The sequence below is a fragment of the Stenella coeruleoalba genome, assembly GCF_951394435.1.
Source record: "Stenella coeruleoalba genome assembly, chromosome: 9".
Taxonomy (NCBI): Eukaryota; Metazoa; Chordata; class Mammalia; order Artiodactyla; family Delphinidae; genus Stenella; species Stenella coeruleoalba.
This window is the reverse complement of record NC_137155.1, coordinates 78,149,612-78,167,698: the sequence shown is the minus strand read 5'-3', so window position 1 is coordinate 78,167,698 and position 18,087 is coordinate 78,149,612. Positions and strand designations below refer to the sequence as shown.

General features: G+C 37.0%; 1 protein-coding gene across 1 annotated transcript; it reads left to right on the top strand.

Annotated features, from left to right (window-relative positions):
• The first annotated feature begins 486 nt into the window (after positions 1-486).
• On the top strand, positions 487-17,990 carry NDUFA5 (NADH:ubiquinone oxidoreductase subunit A5). The gene is made up of 5 exons (XM_079931191.1): positions 487-569; positions 877-921; positions 5,054-5,170; positions 10,339-10,404; positions 13,520-17,990. Exons 1-5 carry the CDS (start codon positions 549-551, stop codon positions 13,619-13,621), a joined length of 351 nt encoding a protein of 116 aa, XP_079787317.1. The 5' UTR covers positions 487-548; the 3' UTR covers positions 13,622-17,990.
• The last annotated feature ends 97 nt before the right edge of the window (positions 17,991-18,087 follow it).

Genomic DNA, 18,087 nt, shown 5'->3' with positions numbered 1-18,087 from the left:
TACTTCAGTGAGTAAAATGAAAGAGAAAAGGCTTGCGATGGGAAGTGTCCTCTGGCTCTGCTTTGCCTCATAAGACTGAGGATACTGAACTAACCTTTGCACCTAAGAGATCACTTAGACGATAGCTCCACGACCACCCTCATTTTACTGCACACTACGCTGTAGAAGAGAGGAATTCACCAAAGGTTAAGACTAATGCAGGTTCCTAGAGCGACTATGACCTCAATCTCCTGGTGTGTTTTTGTAGCTTGGAGGGTTTCCCCCAACCTTTGGGTAGGCAGGCAGCGTGAGAGAGACAAGAACTGAGACATAAGACACCTAACGTAACCTTTGCCCCACCCTCCTGGTTTAGAGGCTTTGTGCACTCATTGCGCATGCGTCACTTTTTCTTTTAGGAATGGGCGGTGCAGAGCCTTTGCGCCGGTAAAGAGCCTTAGGGGGCGGGGCCAAGCTGTTTCCAAGGTGACGGAATGGCGGCCTCTGTGGTGGATTGAGCGGGTCTGGGCGAGTTCCCAGAGGGCTGCGCGTCCTGGTTGCTCGGCGCTGTCATGGCGGGCTTGCTGAAGAAGGTGAGGCGGGTGGAGGTCACTGACGGAATTTAGACTGTGGGGATGGAGTCAGCCCGCGGGTGGTGTCCGGAACTGTCACGGGCTTGGCGGTGCTTCTGGGGGACTCATTTTGCTCTGCCCTTAGGGGTGACCAGTTTAGCGGCTCCGATCGGAGAGGGAGAAGAAAACTCCGAACCAGCGGCTTTGAGAGACCGGTAGCTGGTTTTAGGCCGGTTTAAGCCAGAACAGTAGTGGTTTTGCTTGTCTTAGCGTGGGTACGCGGGGAATTGTAGTAAACAGCACGAATCGTGTTTTGTTTTTTGAACAGACCACTGGCCTTGTGGGATTGGCTGTATGTGAGAGTCCACACGAGGTATGTACTTCTTTTCTTCCTTCCTGAGTTTCCAAGGAAGCCTAGCACCCTGCGACCTTGTTTCTTCAATGGTTAACGGGATACGGATATTGCAAGCCCCAAATTACAACTCAGCGTGAGCTCTGGAGTCAACAGCGGTATTTAGTACTTGGTTTATCTGGTACCACGTTTTTGTTTGGTTGTTTTGCCATGATCTCTTTCTCAAACCATTTTCTTGTTGAGTTTTTCCGTGGCATTCTAGTGGCTCACTGGTACTTTTGCGAGTGTCTTCCCAGATCTGTATCGCCATTTCCCACCTTTTCCCCCGCCTTACCTTTTCTTAGGTGCCTTAGATTCTGTACAATTTCGATTACGAAAGATAGCGGCCTAGCAGTTGCCGCCTTTTGTCATCAGTTTTCTCTTCTAGTAGGTCTTTCCCGTCAGTATTCAGACATTCTTCCATCAAAAAAAAAAAAAAAAAAAGACCTCCCTGGATCGTTCTCCTCCCTCCTATAATCACACCATTTCTCTCCTTCCTTCCCTTTTACAGGTAACTCAAAAGTTACCTGTACTTAACGGTCTCCTATTTCTCTTATCCATTTTGAAGGCACTCCAGTCAGGCTTGGCCAGAACTGTTCTTTTCAAGGTCACCATGCTGCTAAATCCGATGGTCAGCTCACGTTTCTCATCTTTATTAACCCAATAGCAGCATTTGACTTATCTGGCACTGTCCATCAAACACTTTTCTGTGCTTCAAGACACCTCAATCTCCTGGTGTGTTTTTTTTCCCCTACTTCTTTTGGCCTTCTCCTTTTCTGCTTATCCCTCATATCCCTACTTCTAAATGGTGGAGTTCTAAGACTTTGTTCTTGGGTCTTTTCTCTATTTGTATTTGCTCTCTGTTGGTGTCTGGACCCATTCCGATGGTTTTAAATACCACCTACACACTGATAACTCTTGGGTTTCCGTGGCAAGCACACTGACCTCTCCCTTTATGGAAGTCTTGTATATTTCATTACTTAGTGGACATCTCCACTTGGATGTCAGGCAGGCAACCTAAACTTAACATGCCCAAAATTGGGTTCCTGATCTTCTCCCTAAAACCTGCTCTTCTCTCAGGTTTGCTCATCTCAGTGAACAGCAGTTCCATTTTTCTATTCACTCAGTCAAAAGCCTTGAAATCATCTTTCATTCTTTTCTTTCTCTCACACCCCACATTGGGTACTTCAGTAAATCCTCTGGGTTCTACTTTCAAATTATATCCTTTTTTTTTTTTTTGCGGTACGCGGGCCTCTCACTGTCGTGGCCTCTCCCCTTGTGGAGCACAGGCTCCAGACGCGCAGGCTCAGCGGCCATGGCTCACGGGCCCAGCCGCTCCGTGGCACACGGGATCCTCCCGGACCGGGGCACGAACCTGTGTCCCCTGCATCGGCAGGTGGACCCCCAACCACTGCACCACCAGGGAAGCCCTATATCCAAATTTTAATTACTTCTCACCACCTCCTCTACTACCGTATTCTCAGCCGCCATCATCATGGCTGTGGATAATTGCATTTGCTTCCTAACTGCCTCTCCCTGCTTTTCACTGCCTCAGTTTGATCTTTTTTCAACAAAAGTCAGCCTGCTAAAATGTGAGTCAAGTCATGTGACTCCTTTCCTCAGAATTCACCACTGCTTTTCCATTTCACTCTAAATACAAAAGTGCTTACAGTGGTTCTCCAGATCACTATTCAACGGACTGTATTCTACTGATTTATCTTGTATGTTGTCTCTCTCTACTGGACTGTAGGTTATCATCAAGACAGGAATTTTTTATTCTTTTGTTCACTGCTAGAACTATGCTAGCACATGGTATGTGCTCAGTAACTAATGTTTGTTGAGTTAATGTCTTGTACTCGTTATGAGTTCATAATGCCTTTAGACTCATAGTCTAAAACTGAACTCATGGTTTTCCCTTTCTAAATCTGTTTCTTCCACTGTGGAGTATTTTTCTTGATGGTATCAAAGTCTTTCTACTCTGCAGGCTGGGAATTGGACATCATAGTTGATACTTCTCTTACACTCTTTTATCTTCATGTTCACTCCAGCGATGAATTTTGTTGATCCTTTTCTATAACAACTCTCCATTATGACCTCTCTTTTTTTGTCCTACTATTATTACCACAGTTTAGTCCCTTGTTCTTGTGTAGAGAATTGCAACAACCTTGTTACTGGCCTTCTTCTCTGTTGCTCCTTTATCCTATTCTTTTAACTCACTACTGCCAGATTAATTTTTCTGAAGCACACATCTAATCACAATTTCCCTAAATCTTTTAATTGCCCACATAATAAAGCCCAAATGCTTTAACTTGCCATGCAGAACCATATACAGTCTGATTTGCTTTTTCTCCAACCTTATCTCCAAAGCATTTTCTCTGTGTCCTATATTCTAGCCATGTGCTGTCCAATAAAAATATAATGCAAGTCATAAATATAAACCATGCTTGTAGTACAAAATTTTCTAGGAGTCACTTTTTTTTTAATAAGGAAAAAGTTAATATATTTTATTTTACCTAACATATCCAAAATATTACCATTTCAATATATAATCAATATAAAAAATTAATGATATTTTATAGTCTTTTTTTCATACTAAATGTTCAAAATCCAGTGTGTAGTTACACTTAACAGCACATCTTAGTTCAGATTTGTCACATTTCAAGTGCTCAATGGCCAAATTTGGCTAGTGGCTACTATATTAGACAACACAGTTCAAGGGAAATAGAACTATATAATAATTACTTTACATTACCTGTATTTTCTGCCATTCAGTCCTCTGTATGTATTCTATGTGTAAGATTGCCTTTTCTAACATCTTCAAATGTCTAAGTCCTACCATCCCTCTAGGTCTATCCCAGATGCTGCCTTTTCTATGAAACCTTCTCTGACATCTGCTGATGTGACTCTTCTTTCCCCAATAGGATAATAATGCTAACATTTATTGAAACTTATGTGCGCCAGGTACTGTTCTAAGTTATACAAAATCCTATGAAGCTGATATTATTAACATCCCCATTTTAGAATCCATGTCTCTTACCAGGCCTTTCTATTGTCATGCCCTTTGCTAAAATTGAGAAGAAATGAGGCTAAACCACCCCTCACTCACACTCACACACACACACACACACACACACACAATTTAGATTATATGTTATCTAACAAGCTCTACATTAGTATAGTAAAATACCCTCTATTACAGAACATCATATTCAAATATAGAAGTAATGTCTAAATATGCAGAGTACTTTTTAAGAAAAATGATTCTTAGAGGCCCTTAAGGTTGGTTTCGTTTATTCATATATATGGTGAACATATATGAATGAAATTAGGTATTAGCATCTCCGGTTTCATACAATTAAACTAAAACAAATTTCAAATTAAATTTCAAAGAAATAATGAAAAATTCTCATCACATATGTATATTTATGATTATACTTAATATTTATGAACTGTGAATTAGGGTCTACTATAACAACTTTTTATCGTATGACTTTACTGCTGGCTGCTGTATTGACCTTTAAGTTCAGTGTGCTTTAATATGTGCTGCTTTAATATGTGCAGTGACTCAGTTTTCTTGCTGCTTTTTTCTGTTGAGCCTGTGGTGAAATCTTCACGTCGTACCAACTTGATCATAGTCACTAAGCATAAGCACTGAAGTATCATCACTACATTCCGTTAAATTTGATCATACTGATAATATACTGCTTATATATTTTTCTATTTCTATAGAAATCCAAATAAAAAATTTTTTAAAAATCAGAATTTGCGGTGCTTAGGACCTCAATTTGAGACATACTGATTTAGTAAGTGATTTAATTTACCAAAAAGATTGTTAGCAATAAGTTAGAATGCAGTTTTATTTTTGTTATCATACCTTTAACTTCTGTACAACTTTTGTCATACATACAAATATGAAAAGTTTCCATCTTTATATTCACATTTTTCCTAAGCTGTAAAGGGATCGATAGGCATAGACATGAAGAAGTTGCAGCAAGGAAAAGTTAAATGCTTTTTTAAAAAATAGTTGTGAATTTTTTTTTTTTAATAATCGGTGAGACTTTTTAAATCTTTGGTGACATTTTAAACTGGAAATTTGTATTTTTTGTCTTTTCAGAGGCTAAAAATATTGTATACAAAGATTCTTGATGTTCTTGGACAAATCCCTAAAAATGCAGCATATAGAAAGTATACAGAACAGATTACAAATGAGAGGCTGAGTATGGTTAAAGCGGTAAGTAGCTAACTTGATTTTGTTTTCTTGGATGTATGGTATCCAATGCAACATTTAACAAAAAAAAAATAAAAAATTCAGTTGATTACTTTTTGCATATTCTGCAGACTCTCCTTTCTATTCTCCTTCCCTCCGTGCGTTTCTTCCATCCTTTCTCCCTTTCATTCATCAAACTCCTGTTTATTGAGTACTTTTTATATGACAGTCACTGTAAATACAGGAGTGAAAGAATAAGATCAAGTCCCTTCCTTAAGTTAACATTATAGCTTTCATTTATCTCTCTTACCTGTCTAATCCTTTATTGATCTTTTACTTCTTATCTATAGATATATCAATCTTTATTTCATTTTTCTAGTTTTAGAATAGAGAAGAATGAAAACAAAACCGAAAAAAATATGTATATTGTGTTTAACAACTGTCAGGAATAACTTTTAAAAAGTGCTTTGTTATAAAAAGAAGAGGACCAAGTTAGTCTCTTAACTACCAAAAATTATATTGAGCTTTGTTATGGACAGAAAGTTTGTGTCCTCCCAAATTCATATGTTGAAGCCCTAACCCTGCAGTGTGGAGTAATTAAGGTTAATGAGATCATAAGAGTGGTACACTGATCCAGTAGGATTAGTGTCCTTCTAAGAAGAGATACCAGAGAGTTCGTATTCTCTGCGATGTAAGGACACAGCAATAAGGTCGCTGTGTGCAAGCCAGGAAGAGAGCTCCCACCAGAAACGGACTCTGTCGTACCTTGACCTTGGACTTCCAGTATCCAGAATTGTGAGAAAATAAATTTTTCATCTTTGAGCCATCCAGTCTATGTATGGTATTTTGTTATGGCAGCCCAGGAAGACTAATACAAGCATTTTACAGCTTCTGAATCAAAGGCCCTAGACAGGCACACAATAGACTGCTGCTACTTCTTTTATACCAAACTATATTGCACTGTTGTTAAATTTCCACACTAGCAGTTATTTCATGGACTTTTGTAATTATCCAAAATAGTGTTCATAAACTCCAAAAGTTTAGGACCACTTATACATGTAATAAGTGGCCCTAATATAGTTTTCTTATTATTAGATCACCAAACTCTGTAGTCCAGAGAGAATTCTTACATTTTCTGCAGGTATATGGCAAAACGGTGCAATTCGATTTGGAGTTTTTATTCTTATCTTGGCAGTTCTGGAAGTAATTCACAGATTACAGGTCTCTAAAGGGGAAATTAACATTTCTTTTGAATTCATCTTTCTTTAAGGAAAATGGGCTTATGCATTTTTTCCCATCTCATAGTAAGAAATTTCTTTTTCTTTTCATGAGGTCAGTCTCTTCAACTGTCTTTTATTCTCTGCTTTCCTTCTCCATAACCGTGTTCCCCTTTAATCATTTCTTCTCTGTTTTTCTTTTAGCCTTCCATTTTATTATCATCTTTTAGTTAGCCTCAAAATGTATTTAGCTTTTTCCTACCTTAAAAGGAAAAGGAAACTTATCCTTATATTTTCCTTTACTTTTGCCAATGTCACCCAAAGAAGAGTTCACTGTCATTGCTTTCACTTAATAGTTCTAAAATTCTTTTCTCTGACCTAGGCTGTTCAGTTGCCTTATAACTAAATTGGTCTGTGTTTAGTTCTATCATATTTCATTATATGCCCCACACTGCCAATAGAGTTTTTTTTCCAATATGTAAATCTGATCATGAGATCTTCCTGCTTAAAACCTTACTGTGGTTTCCTGTTCAGTGTTTCTCAAAGGCTGAATTTAAGGATTTATGCTGGGCTGATTGTGTGAAACTCATCTAGCTACCTTTATCTGCATGATTTTGACGTATAGCCAGGTTTGGGAGCCACTGGCTTATAGAATGAAGTCTTTAGCATGGTATGGAAGCCCCCCCAAGGTCTGGCTCTAAGTTATCTTCTCAGTCTTATCTTGTCATTTCTTGTTTTGTACACTATACTTCAGTAATACCAGACTTCTGACAGTTATGTGAGTTCCATGCAATTTTATTTTTGGTTTCTTTGTATTTTCTCTTCCCTCTTCCTGGAATACCCTTACCTTGTATGCCAGGCAGTTCTTACTCAGTCCTCAAGATCCATCACTTCCTCTGTGAAGCCTTTTATGTCTTCTGTACTAGTCCATAAACTACTTGTGAATTGCATTCATCTTTTTATCCCAAGAATCTAGCTTAGTGCCTGACACTTAATAAGGTCCTTAGAAATATTTGTTTATCCAAAAGGCTGTATACAAATAATTTTTAAAAACACCAAGCGCTATGTAATAGCTATATTGCTGAATGCTGTTTGATAAAATTAACACAGATTTTTAATCCCGCCCATAGAGCCATGGAATCTTCAGGGAATATTGTAATGATTATAAAGGGTCTAAGTCTAAAATGGAAATAAAAGTAAATATTTTTTTCAGATTATACTAGGGAGATAGTAATAGCATAGTGGTGAAAAGCATTGGTTTGTGGTCTTTCCAAAATTTTCATCTCAGCTCTAATGCTTACTTTGTGAGTTGGCATATTGCCCATTTTCTCTGTCTCAATTCCCTCATCTATAACTTGGATATAATAATACCTGCCTTGAACACTTGTTGTTAGGACTGAATGGGTTATATATGTACAGTGCTTAACACAGGTGCAAGCATATAGTGAGCATTCAGTACATGGTACCTTATTAAGCTTGGTGGCATTATGCCATTAGTAAATAAAACTCACATTATTGACCCAACTTAAGTAAGACAAATTTTGAATTGTTTTCCCAACACAGGCTTTTCCTGAGTTGAAAATAATGTTGAATATTCCTTGCCTTCTCTGCATTCTCCCTCCTGGGTATCGTGACAGTGACCAGCTTCCCTGTTTTGTTATTAATTTTTGGCTTCATAGCTCAGTCATTTTGAGTTAAACAGTCTTTCTCAAACATGTTCATCTGCTTTGTTTCCCTCTCTTTTCTAACTACTTTGTATTTATTCAAGAAACACTTAATGCATGTCTATCATATGCTACGTATGGTTCTGGGCATGGAAGCTAGTGCCTACATGGCAATGAACAAAACATAAAAATCCCTGCCTTGGAGATTATACATTAATGATGGGAGCCAAAGAAATAAATAGGAAAAATAAGTGAATAAAGAAGTACATTCCAGGGCTTCCCTGTGGCGCAGTGGTTGAGAGTCCGCCTGCCGATGCAGGGGACACGGGTTCGTGCCCCGGTCCGGGAAGATCCCACATGCCACGGAGCGGCTGGGCCCGTGAGCCATGGCCGCTGAGCCTGCGCGTCCGGAGCCTGTGCTCCGCAACGGGAGAGGCCACAACTGTGAGAGGCCCGCGTACCACAAAAAAAAAAAAAAAAGTACATTCCATTAGTGTGTTAGAACATAGTAAGTGCAGTGAAGGAAATTAAAGAAGGAAGAAGGAAGAATGGTGTGTATGAGGGTGATGAGGGGTGTTACAATATGTATTAGTTTTCTATGATTGCTGTAACAAATTACAACAACCTTGGTGAGTTAAAATAATAGAAATTTATTGTCTTATATTTCTGGAAGCTAAAATTAGTATCAGGGGCCAAAATCAAGGTGTCGGCAGGCCTGTACTCCCTTTGGAGGCTTTAGGATAGAATTCATTCCTTGCCTTTTCCAGCTGTGGTGGCTTTTGTTATTCCTTGGCTTGTGGCTGAGTCACTCCAGTCTTTACTTTTTCTTCTTCCATGTGTAATTTCCCTCTGCCTCTCTCTTATAAGGACACCTATAATTGTATTTAGGGCTCACTCAGATAATCTAGGATAATCTTCCCATTCCAAGATCCTTAATCACATCTGTGAAATATTTGCCATATAAAGTAACATTCATAGATTCCAGGGATTAGTTCATGTACAGTTTGTGAGGCATTATTCCAGCCTACCACAATATAAATTATCAGAATGGTTCTCACTAAGAAGAAGATGTATGAGCAAAGACTTGGTTGGAAGTGGAGGAGCAAGCCATAGAGATATCTTGGGTCAGCCAGCAGATGCCCTGAGACAGATGCCAATTCCTGTAGAAAGTAACTTTTTTTTTCTCCCTCTTTTCACTCCATTTATAGGCCAAGAAGCTACCCTATTTACACCTTATTTACATATGCATGTGTATATATAGATCATGGTTTCTGGCTCTCAAAAAGCTTGGTCTACTAGAAAATAAATATATGTCTTTGAATGTTCTAGTTACTATATTAACATTTTTTTTTTTTTGGAGTCAAAGTGGGGAAGCACAGTGGCTATTTTATTTTTAATTATTTTTTTTAACTTCTTATTTTATATTGGAGTATAACCGATTAACAATGTTGTGATAGTTTCAGGTAACCTTTTATTGAAGAATAATGTACATAAAGAAATGTGCAGACATTATAAGCATAGAACTTGATGTATTTTCACAAAGTAATCACACATGTCAACACTAAATCAAAAAAGAAGACATTTCCAGAATGCCAAAACCCTTTCTTGTTCTTCTCAAGGTTACTACCCTCCTGAAGATAACTTCTTCTGACCTCTAACACCACAGATTCATTTTGCCTGGTTTTGAACTTTTTATAAGTGGAATCATCAATATGTATTTGTCTGGTTTCTTTTGCTTAATAATATGTTCGAGAGAATCATCTATGTTGTTGCATATAGTTGTAATTTGTTCATTCTCATTGCTCTATAATATTCTATTATATTCAAATACTACAGTTATTCATTTATTCTCTTATATATGGTCATTTGGATTGTTTCTGGTTTGGGGATGTAATTTATGCTGCTGTGAACATTGTTGAACATGTCATTTGGTTAATGTATTATGCATTTCTGTTTGGCATATACCTAGGAGTAGAGTTCTGGGTCATAGGGTAGCATTTATTTTTAATGCTAATGCTTAAGAGGAAATATAGGAAGTACTAAGAAAATAAAGTATTATTTTAAAATCCATATTTTAGAAAAACTGAATTAAACATATTCTTACCCTTGATAAGCACATCAATAAACGTTTAACACTTTTAATATTAAGACAGAAAAGCAATAAAATAGTAGAGAGATGAAATGGCTCTTAGCCAGATATTTGGTAAAAATTAGCAAGGGTACAATGAAAGAAAAATTAATTATATTTGTCATATTAAGTGCTTTTTGTGCTTCTTTAACTATTTTTTTCTTTTTTTCCCTTAAATTATAGGAACCAAATGTTAAAAAATTAGAAGAGCAACTTCAGGGAGGCCAAATAGAAGAGGTGATTCTTCAGGTAAAGAAAAGTTGAATATTCAGATGTTTAGCTTCAAATGTTCAAAGGCACAATGTTATAGAGGTACAAAACTCACATTCCAGAAAGAAAGGAAAACTAAACTTTTTAATTTATATCAATTCATCCAATAGAAGACTAACCACATAAGAAAATGCATACTCTGACATATGTATGTCAGTTAAATATTTATCATTGATTATAATTTGAATTTATGAGGCTTTTGTTGGAAGTTTAGAATTTAATTAGCATGTTCTTGTTAGCCTTCCCTTAGTTCAAATTAGTAACACAGTATTACTGCTATTTGAATAATTATCTTTTTAGATACATATATTTTTACATTTTAAAGGGTTACTATATTTTTAATATGGAAAAATATAGATCTTTTGAGTCATAAAATTAAAATGTAGTTTTGACTCTTGAAGGTTAAATTCTTAAAATATGTTTTTGTATTTTGTGTTTTGTAATTTATATTAAGGTTTTTACGCTGTCATTTGTTTTTAGTGTTTTTCTTATATATTTCTTTGAGGTTTTTTTCAAATAAAAGATACTAACCTTAAATTTTTGCTATATTTTTTTTTTCTTTTTTTAGTCTGTTCTTTGCCTTTTGACTTTAACTATTCTCTCCCATATGTAGAGGTTTTAAAATTTTTTACTTGGTCAAATCACTCTCCCTCTGCCCACTCCCCTTTTAATCTCCCCTCCTTCCCAATATTATATATAGGTTTAGAATGTCTTCCCCTTATAAGGGTCTGATAAATGTTTAATTCTGTTTCATGTAATTTTTACGTTTTTCATATTTAAAAAAAAGTAAACATTTTTTTCTTACATTTTCTTGCTTGATTTTATCAAAATCTCTTACCAATAGACATAATATATAAATTTGAAAGAATTGTTAGATGGCTCTGTTAAAAGAAGAATGGAGTATTCAGACAGCTTTCTATAAATGTAGACTGTTTCAGTCATTCAGAGGCCTATTTTCTTGGCCTTCCTATTCATTTGCCAGGTTGGATATGGTACTAGATAAAGTGTTATGGGAATTTAATGCAAACTTATTATTATTGTCTTCCTTCTGTTCCTCTTTCTTTACCTGATTTCACTTTGATCATAACTTTAGTTTAGCTAGTACATTAATTTATCATGCAGTTATAGTCTTAGGGTACATTAAGTACTTTTACGTTATCTGTGCAGTTCTCAAATTTTCATGTGCTATGCTAAGGTTAAATTTTAATAATGCTTTATTTAACCCAGTAGATCTAAAATAATATCATTGAAACATATCATCAATGTAAAAAATTAAGACATTTTACTTTTTTTTTATACTAAGTCTTTAAAATCTGGTGTGTATTTTATACTCTCAGCACATCTGAATTTGAACTAGCTACATGTCAAGTGCTCACTCAGTAGTCACAGGTAGATAGTGGCTACCGTACTGGACAGCCCATTTCTAGAGGGACATATGAGAGGAATGAGGAAAGGGTAGTGTGTCGGAAGCCGGAGAAGAGGGAGGGAGTGGTTACAGGCACCACATGCCAGCTGAGTCCAGCTCCCTGAAGTAGGGCTGACTTAGGTGGTGTTCGGGGGTAGGAACCCTCCTAAGCATGCAGTGACTTTTTGGGGGCATAGAGAAGGCATGAATGTTCAAGAGACAAAAGTCAAAGGGCATTCAGAGAGAGAGTCATCCTTAGGGATTGTTTTAATCAGTATTTTCTCATTTCAGCATTAGGAAATACCTCTACCCCCAGATTTCTGTTTATCTACTCTTTTTAACTCATTGTTTATATACATTTAGACTGTTGCTGCTAAACATAGATTGGCTGTTTCGCACCACTGGCATAAATGAGGCATTGCCTTTTTTTTTTCCTTAGTTGTGGCTCGCGGGCTCCTTAGTTGTGGCTTGCCGGCTCCTTAGATGTGGCATGCGAACTCTTAGTTGCAGCATGCATGCGGGATCTAGTTCCTGGACCAGGGATCGAACCCAGGCCCCCTGCATTAGCAGCTCAGAGTCTTAACCACTACACTACCAGGGAAGTCCCGAGGCATTGCCTTTTAACTGGAGAATTATAGCCTCTGATAGAAACTAAGCATTCATTCTGTGTTTGAATTCTTTCTCTGATGTCCTGACAAGTGTTCAACAGTGTTCTTCTTCTAAGTTGGCCAGAGTTGTCATAGGTCTTTTTGCTGTGGAAAAAATGTGAAATAAGAAGATAGCTAAACAGGGAGATCAGCTCGGTGCTTTGTGTCCACCTAGAGGGGTGGGATAGGGAGGGTGGAAGGGAGCTGCAAGAGGGAGGAGATATGGAGATGTATGTATATGTATAGCTGATTTACTTTGTCATACAGCAGAAACTAACACACCATTGTAAAGCAATTATACTCCAATAAAGATGTTTAAAAAAAAAAGATAGCTAAAATATATTTGTTAAATGTGTTGTAAATTGTGTTTGAGAGGAAAAATTAAATGTAACATAATCTGATTAAGGAAATTGATTTGATTGATCAATAAAAATACAACTATTGTATTCTCTTACACTTCACAGATCACAATTTTACAGATTGTGTGTCTAAAGGATTATGGATCATGAAATCAGTTTAGGTGGATTGTGACTAGTATTTTTTTTTTTTACATTCAATAGAAAATAGAGTGTATGACAGCTAGTAAAGGTGATGATATTTTTAGTTTTGTTTTAGTTGTATGTGTATCTTGTGGATCCCTTAGTTAAAAAAAAATGTTTTTAAGCAGTGGGCCATGGTAAAATAAAGTTTGAAAGCCATTAATATAGATTAAGAGACATACTTCTTCAGAGAATTTGTAGTCTAAATGGTGAAACAGACAATTAAGATCAAAAACTCACCAACTAAGCTTTTGAACACTATAAAAGCAAATTTTAATCAAATAGAAGAAATCAAAAGCCATCCTTTCTTACTCATGATGATTGTGTAGCTGTGAGAATTAAGGTAATTAAATTAATGATGTTCAACATGTGATGGTGGAACAGCTTATTATGTATTAATATGAAAGAAGTAGCTCTACTAGTTTATATTTCAGTTATTAGCTGTGATAAATATCTATTAGACAATACAATCAAATGATCTTTTAAAAATTTCTTATTAACAGGCTGAAAATGAACTAAGTCTGGCAAGAAAAATGGTGCAATGGAGACCATGGGAGCCTTTAGTGGAAGAGCCTCTTGCCAACCAGTGGAAATGGCCAATATAAACATCATTAAATGACTTGTGTGTTTATGGGAAACTGATGTAATTAAATATTCTGTTCTATTAAAAATATTTCCATATTATTGACATCTTATAGTCAAGAAAACTGATACAGAACATATATAGGAAACTTGATAAAATCGTTGATTATGTAATAGGGACTTGTGAATCGGTTTTTGATTTGTAGAGCATTCATTCAAATTATTTCAAAAATATTTTTCAAAACAGAAATGTTGTGGGAAGATTTGAAAGTTAATTGGAAAAATTCCTATAGATCTCCAATGCAGGGGCCATATTCAAAAGGTGAAGTATTTTTAGTAGTATCTTCAACACATCATTTAACTTTTTTTATTCTGAAAAAACATAAAAGGTACCTAATTATTATTATTGTTTAAACAAATGTATAGGTCACTGTTTGAAGTGAAGTAGTAAGAAAAATACCTATCAAATTAGAATTCATTGTACACTTGAGAAAATTGATTTGGTATTTGAAAGAAAAATTTTTCTTTATAGTGGTAGTTGGAAAAACTTTTCCTTTTGTCTCATTTTTAAGGAAGTTAGCTTTCTGGCCCTTTGCCTTTAGTTTTCTTGATCAACTGAAGTACAGTAGGATAGAGATAGAATTTCTGTAAAAGAAGAGACACTAAGAGTTCTTAAAGTTTATCTGACTTACAGATAGGCTTATATTCAAAACATCTTAGTTGTATGGTTATAACTTCAAAGTGGAATCATTACGTAGTTTTCACTAATTTCCAATATGAGTGCAGCTGGGTATCAGACAAGATAAATGCTGTTCAAAGAAAGAAGTAGTTTGGTAAGTTTAAGGTTAAACAAAAATAAAATTACTTTTCATATGTCCTCACCTTTTCTACCTAGCCTCCTATCATTTCTAAGTATTTAAATTTGGTAGTTCTTACCTTCAAAGATAAGAACAAAGTACTTTTGTTTCTTGTGTGTGTATGTGTGCATGTATATATGTGTTTTGCTATCTCTTGTGGCCAAACAGAACCTTTTAGAATTTTTGGAATGAGGGAAAAAAATGTATTTTTCTTTTTTTACAATATTTCTCCCCTTATATAGATGCAAATTGAATGCTAAAGGAATATTTAAAGTGGATTGAGTTAATTTTTAGCAGTCAGACTGCAAGAGGACGCTTCTATGTGGGAAGTGGGAAAAGTGTTTGGGGACGAGTCCAGGGGCTCTCATTCCCAGGCTCTAGCCACTACCGTGAACTCAGTGACTTAAGTCGAGGCACGTGGTCAGTTTCTCAAAAGAACCTATTTATTTCCTTCTCTGTAAAAGAAGTAGAATTTATGATTTATATCTTCCTTTTCAGTTCTAACCATTTGCTTTAATATATAATTTTACTGAGGTCAAAATATATGATCTTAAAGCATGTTTGCATAGGTGCTTTCAAGCTATTTTTCTGGCCAACAATTTTTTCAGGTCCTTTGGGTACATGAAAACAGAAAGGTGACTTGATACATACTTCCAGCTCCATTTCTCCCATGATCCTTGGCATCTTATATATTTCACCAGCAGAGCTCCTGTGGCTGTTAATAAAAGGGGACCTTATACGATGTTTACATCAGAAATTAGAATGCTAGTTGTAGAATAGCAGTAGTAGTCATAGTAATAATAATAATGACTAATGTTTGTTAATAGAAAAGGCAATTTTCTAAGTACTTGACTAATGTTACTCATTAGATCTGCATTACAACTCTTAAGAGTCAGATGCTGCAAATTTTTCCAGAAAAAGAAACCAGAATTCAGTTGCAAGTAGTGCTCCCCTGCAATTAGGCAACATGGGAACCCTGGAGAAACTGAGGCAAAGAGACAGTGTAATAACATACCCAAGGTTACATAGTAAGATGTGGAGCTAACTTTTGAACCTAGACAGTCTTGCTCCAGAACTCATGCTCCTAAACATTATATTTTTTTATGAATATTCTTGGGATGCTGTCCCTCCTGCCTGTACTGGTTGGACTGCACCAAAAGAATGTAGATCTAAAAAAAAAAGAATGTAGATCTGCTTTCTTAACTTTTTCTGTCAAAGTACCTGTAAAAAACTAAAGTAATAAACTGGATTTCATTTTGTACAGAAATCTTCATATGGATCATAGGCAGATAATGTTAATGGGATAGGTATCTTAAAGACATCACTGTGTGGTCCACTCTTTTACACTTCCTAGCTGCCATTCCAACTGCCCCTATAATCTTACACCTGATTGTTTTTATGGCTGCAGATGTTTTCCAGGTGCTTTTTATAAACTTCCAGATTAACCTTTCCTGATCTGTTGCAGCTGATTCTTCTATTTAAAGATCTTCAGTTGTTGTTGAGTGGCTTCTAGACTAATTTGAGTAGTTTTCCGAGTGGCCCATTTCAGTCTCCCTGGGCTCCTCATAGGTCTCATTCAAGTAAATCACCCTAATCCAGGCACCTCAAGAAAAAGAAGCTAATCAGTTTGAGCTTTGCAGACAAAGAAGAAAGTAGCAGCAAAGTGATGCCCCCTTTTTCCAGTCTGTGGACTGAGTGCAGAATATTCAAATTTCTGGCATTCTTTCCTTTGGGATGAAAATGGCTTATATCTAGGATAAGCATATAATTTTTCATTCATTGTGTAATGATTGTGAGAGTGAAAGGAAGTGTGATAAGAGTAATAGGTATAAGCCATGGCTATCCTGGGCACACAGGATATGGCTCAGCCTTGAGGGTTGCCATCCTTTCTGATCAGGAGAAGCTGGGAAGTTGTCTGCCTTTCTGAATAGAAAGGATATCATGCCAGCAGTGGCAGCCATCATGTGCTGCCAGACCTCAGGTGTCATTTTGCCTCTTCCCCATTATTCCACTCCCTGACTCCTTTCCCTCAGAATTAAGGATGGAAGTAAGGAAGCTTATCTCTGTTTTAATTTCCTTTTCTAATCCTAAAGTATAGTTAGAGAAGTGAAGCTAATTGAGCTTTTTTGTGGTTACAAGGCAAAGCAGATTTATTTTTGAGCACAGCCATGAATATTAGGATACTAGATAAAAAGGAAAGCAATCTTCTGTCAAATCTATCAAATGGAGAAGATCAGGCAGCTTACATTATTCTTGTGATGCTGGTGGGTGCAGGGGTGAGCAACCTGTCAGCCTCCATTTCTGAGCTGGAGGGGCCCCAGAGGCCCTGAGGCCAGCTCTCTTAAGTGCAAGGGTCCCTGAGGGCTGCCTCGTCCACATTTGCAAAGTGGAGTGCAGGGCAACTTCTCCCCAGGTCAACCCAGCTGGTCAACCTAGCCGGTTTGCCTGCCTCTCACTTGGGTCCAGGTGAGAGCTTCCTCAAATCCACATGACTCTTGTCACCAGATTCTTAAGTAGCTGAATTTAGGACCTACTACAATGGGAAGACTTGCTGTGTTGCCTTCAGAAGTTAAGTCTCTTTACCTGATGCTTCATCAGGCTTTTCAAATGGGCCTTCCCACTGGGCCAGCTCTTCTAATTCCTTCTAACAGCCAAGACAGTATTCCAGAGTCTGTGTTCTACTGTTTACCCAGGAACTCTCCCATGAAATTGAAGATCACTTTCACTTTTCTCAAAAAGCCAAGATCTTCAGGTCTTGCAGGACCTTGCCTACCGTGTTCTCCAACTGAAGAGAGGACTGACTAGAGCTTGAACCCTTGCCACGTCCCCAGTTATCTATATCAGGCTTCTTAATCACTGGAGGGCAGTTTGCTACCCTCACATTTTTTCTTCAAAGGGAGAAAATCAACAGTGCTCCATCGAAGAAAATTCCCACATATAGGTTAATATCAGCCTTTTCTTTTTACTCCCACTCTCAAGGGCTATATAGACAAATGGAAGTTAAAGAAACTGCCTATGCAAGTGTGTTCTGGGGTCTAGGGTAAAGCAACGAATCACCAAACATACCATGAGTAGTATTTTGCATCTTAGTTCAGAATTTCCTTTGAAACTCAGTACTTGGTGGGATGGCAGTCTATACTACAATTACAATGGAGAAAAAAGTAAATGAGAAGATAGGAGTTTGGTTTAGAGGAGAATGAAGAGGTTTATTTTCAATAGAATTCACAAGAAATTGTAGGGGAGCAAAACTTGCCACCCCAATATGTCTGTGGTATGCAGATTATTTTGAGCTGAAAACAATCAAGGCCTAAAAGACTCAGGAAGAAATTTTGAAGGAAGCTATCACCATACATAACTATAGTATGAACTAGGTGTATAGACAGGGAGGAACCTAGCAAAGTCTGTTAAAACTTCCGTGTTCCATTGTCTCTGCATGGCCCAGCAAACATTTATTTACCAAACATTCGCTCTTCTATATCCTTGTGAAATGCCTTCCTCCCCTCTGAAGTCCCAAACCACTACTCACAACATCCTCTTGTCTTTAGCTAAAGATGGTATTTAATGTGAGGGTTTCAGCCATTTTGGTGAGTTACTCAGTCTTCCTGGGTCTCTCCCATGTTATGTGTTATTAA

Excerpts from the sequence above, each read along its gene's own strand:
- NDUFA5 (XM_079931191.1), top strand. The coding sequence starts at position 549 with ATGGCGGGCTTGCTGAAGAAG. Across the intron at positions 922-5,053 it reads TATGTGAGAGTCCACACGAG|AGGCTAAAAATATTGTATAC; the intron begins GTATGTACTTCT and ends TTGTCTTTTCAG. Across the intron at positions 5,171-10,338 it reads GGCTGAGTATGGTTAAAGCG|GAACCAAATGTTAAAAAATT; the intron begins GTAAGTAGCTAA and ends CTTAAATTATAG.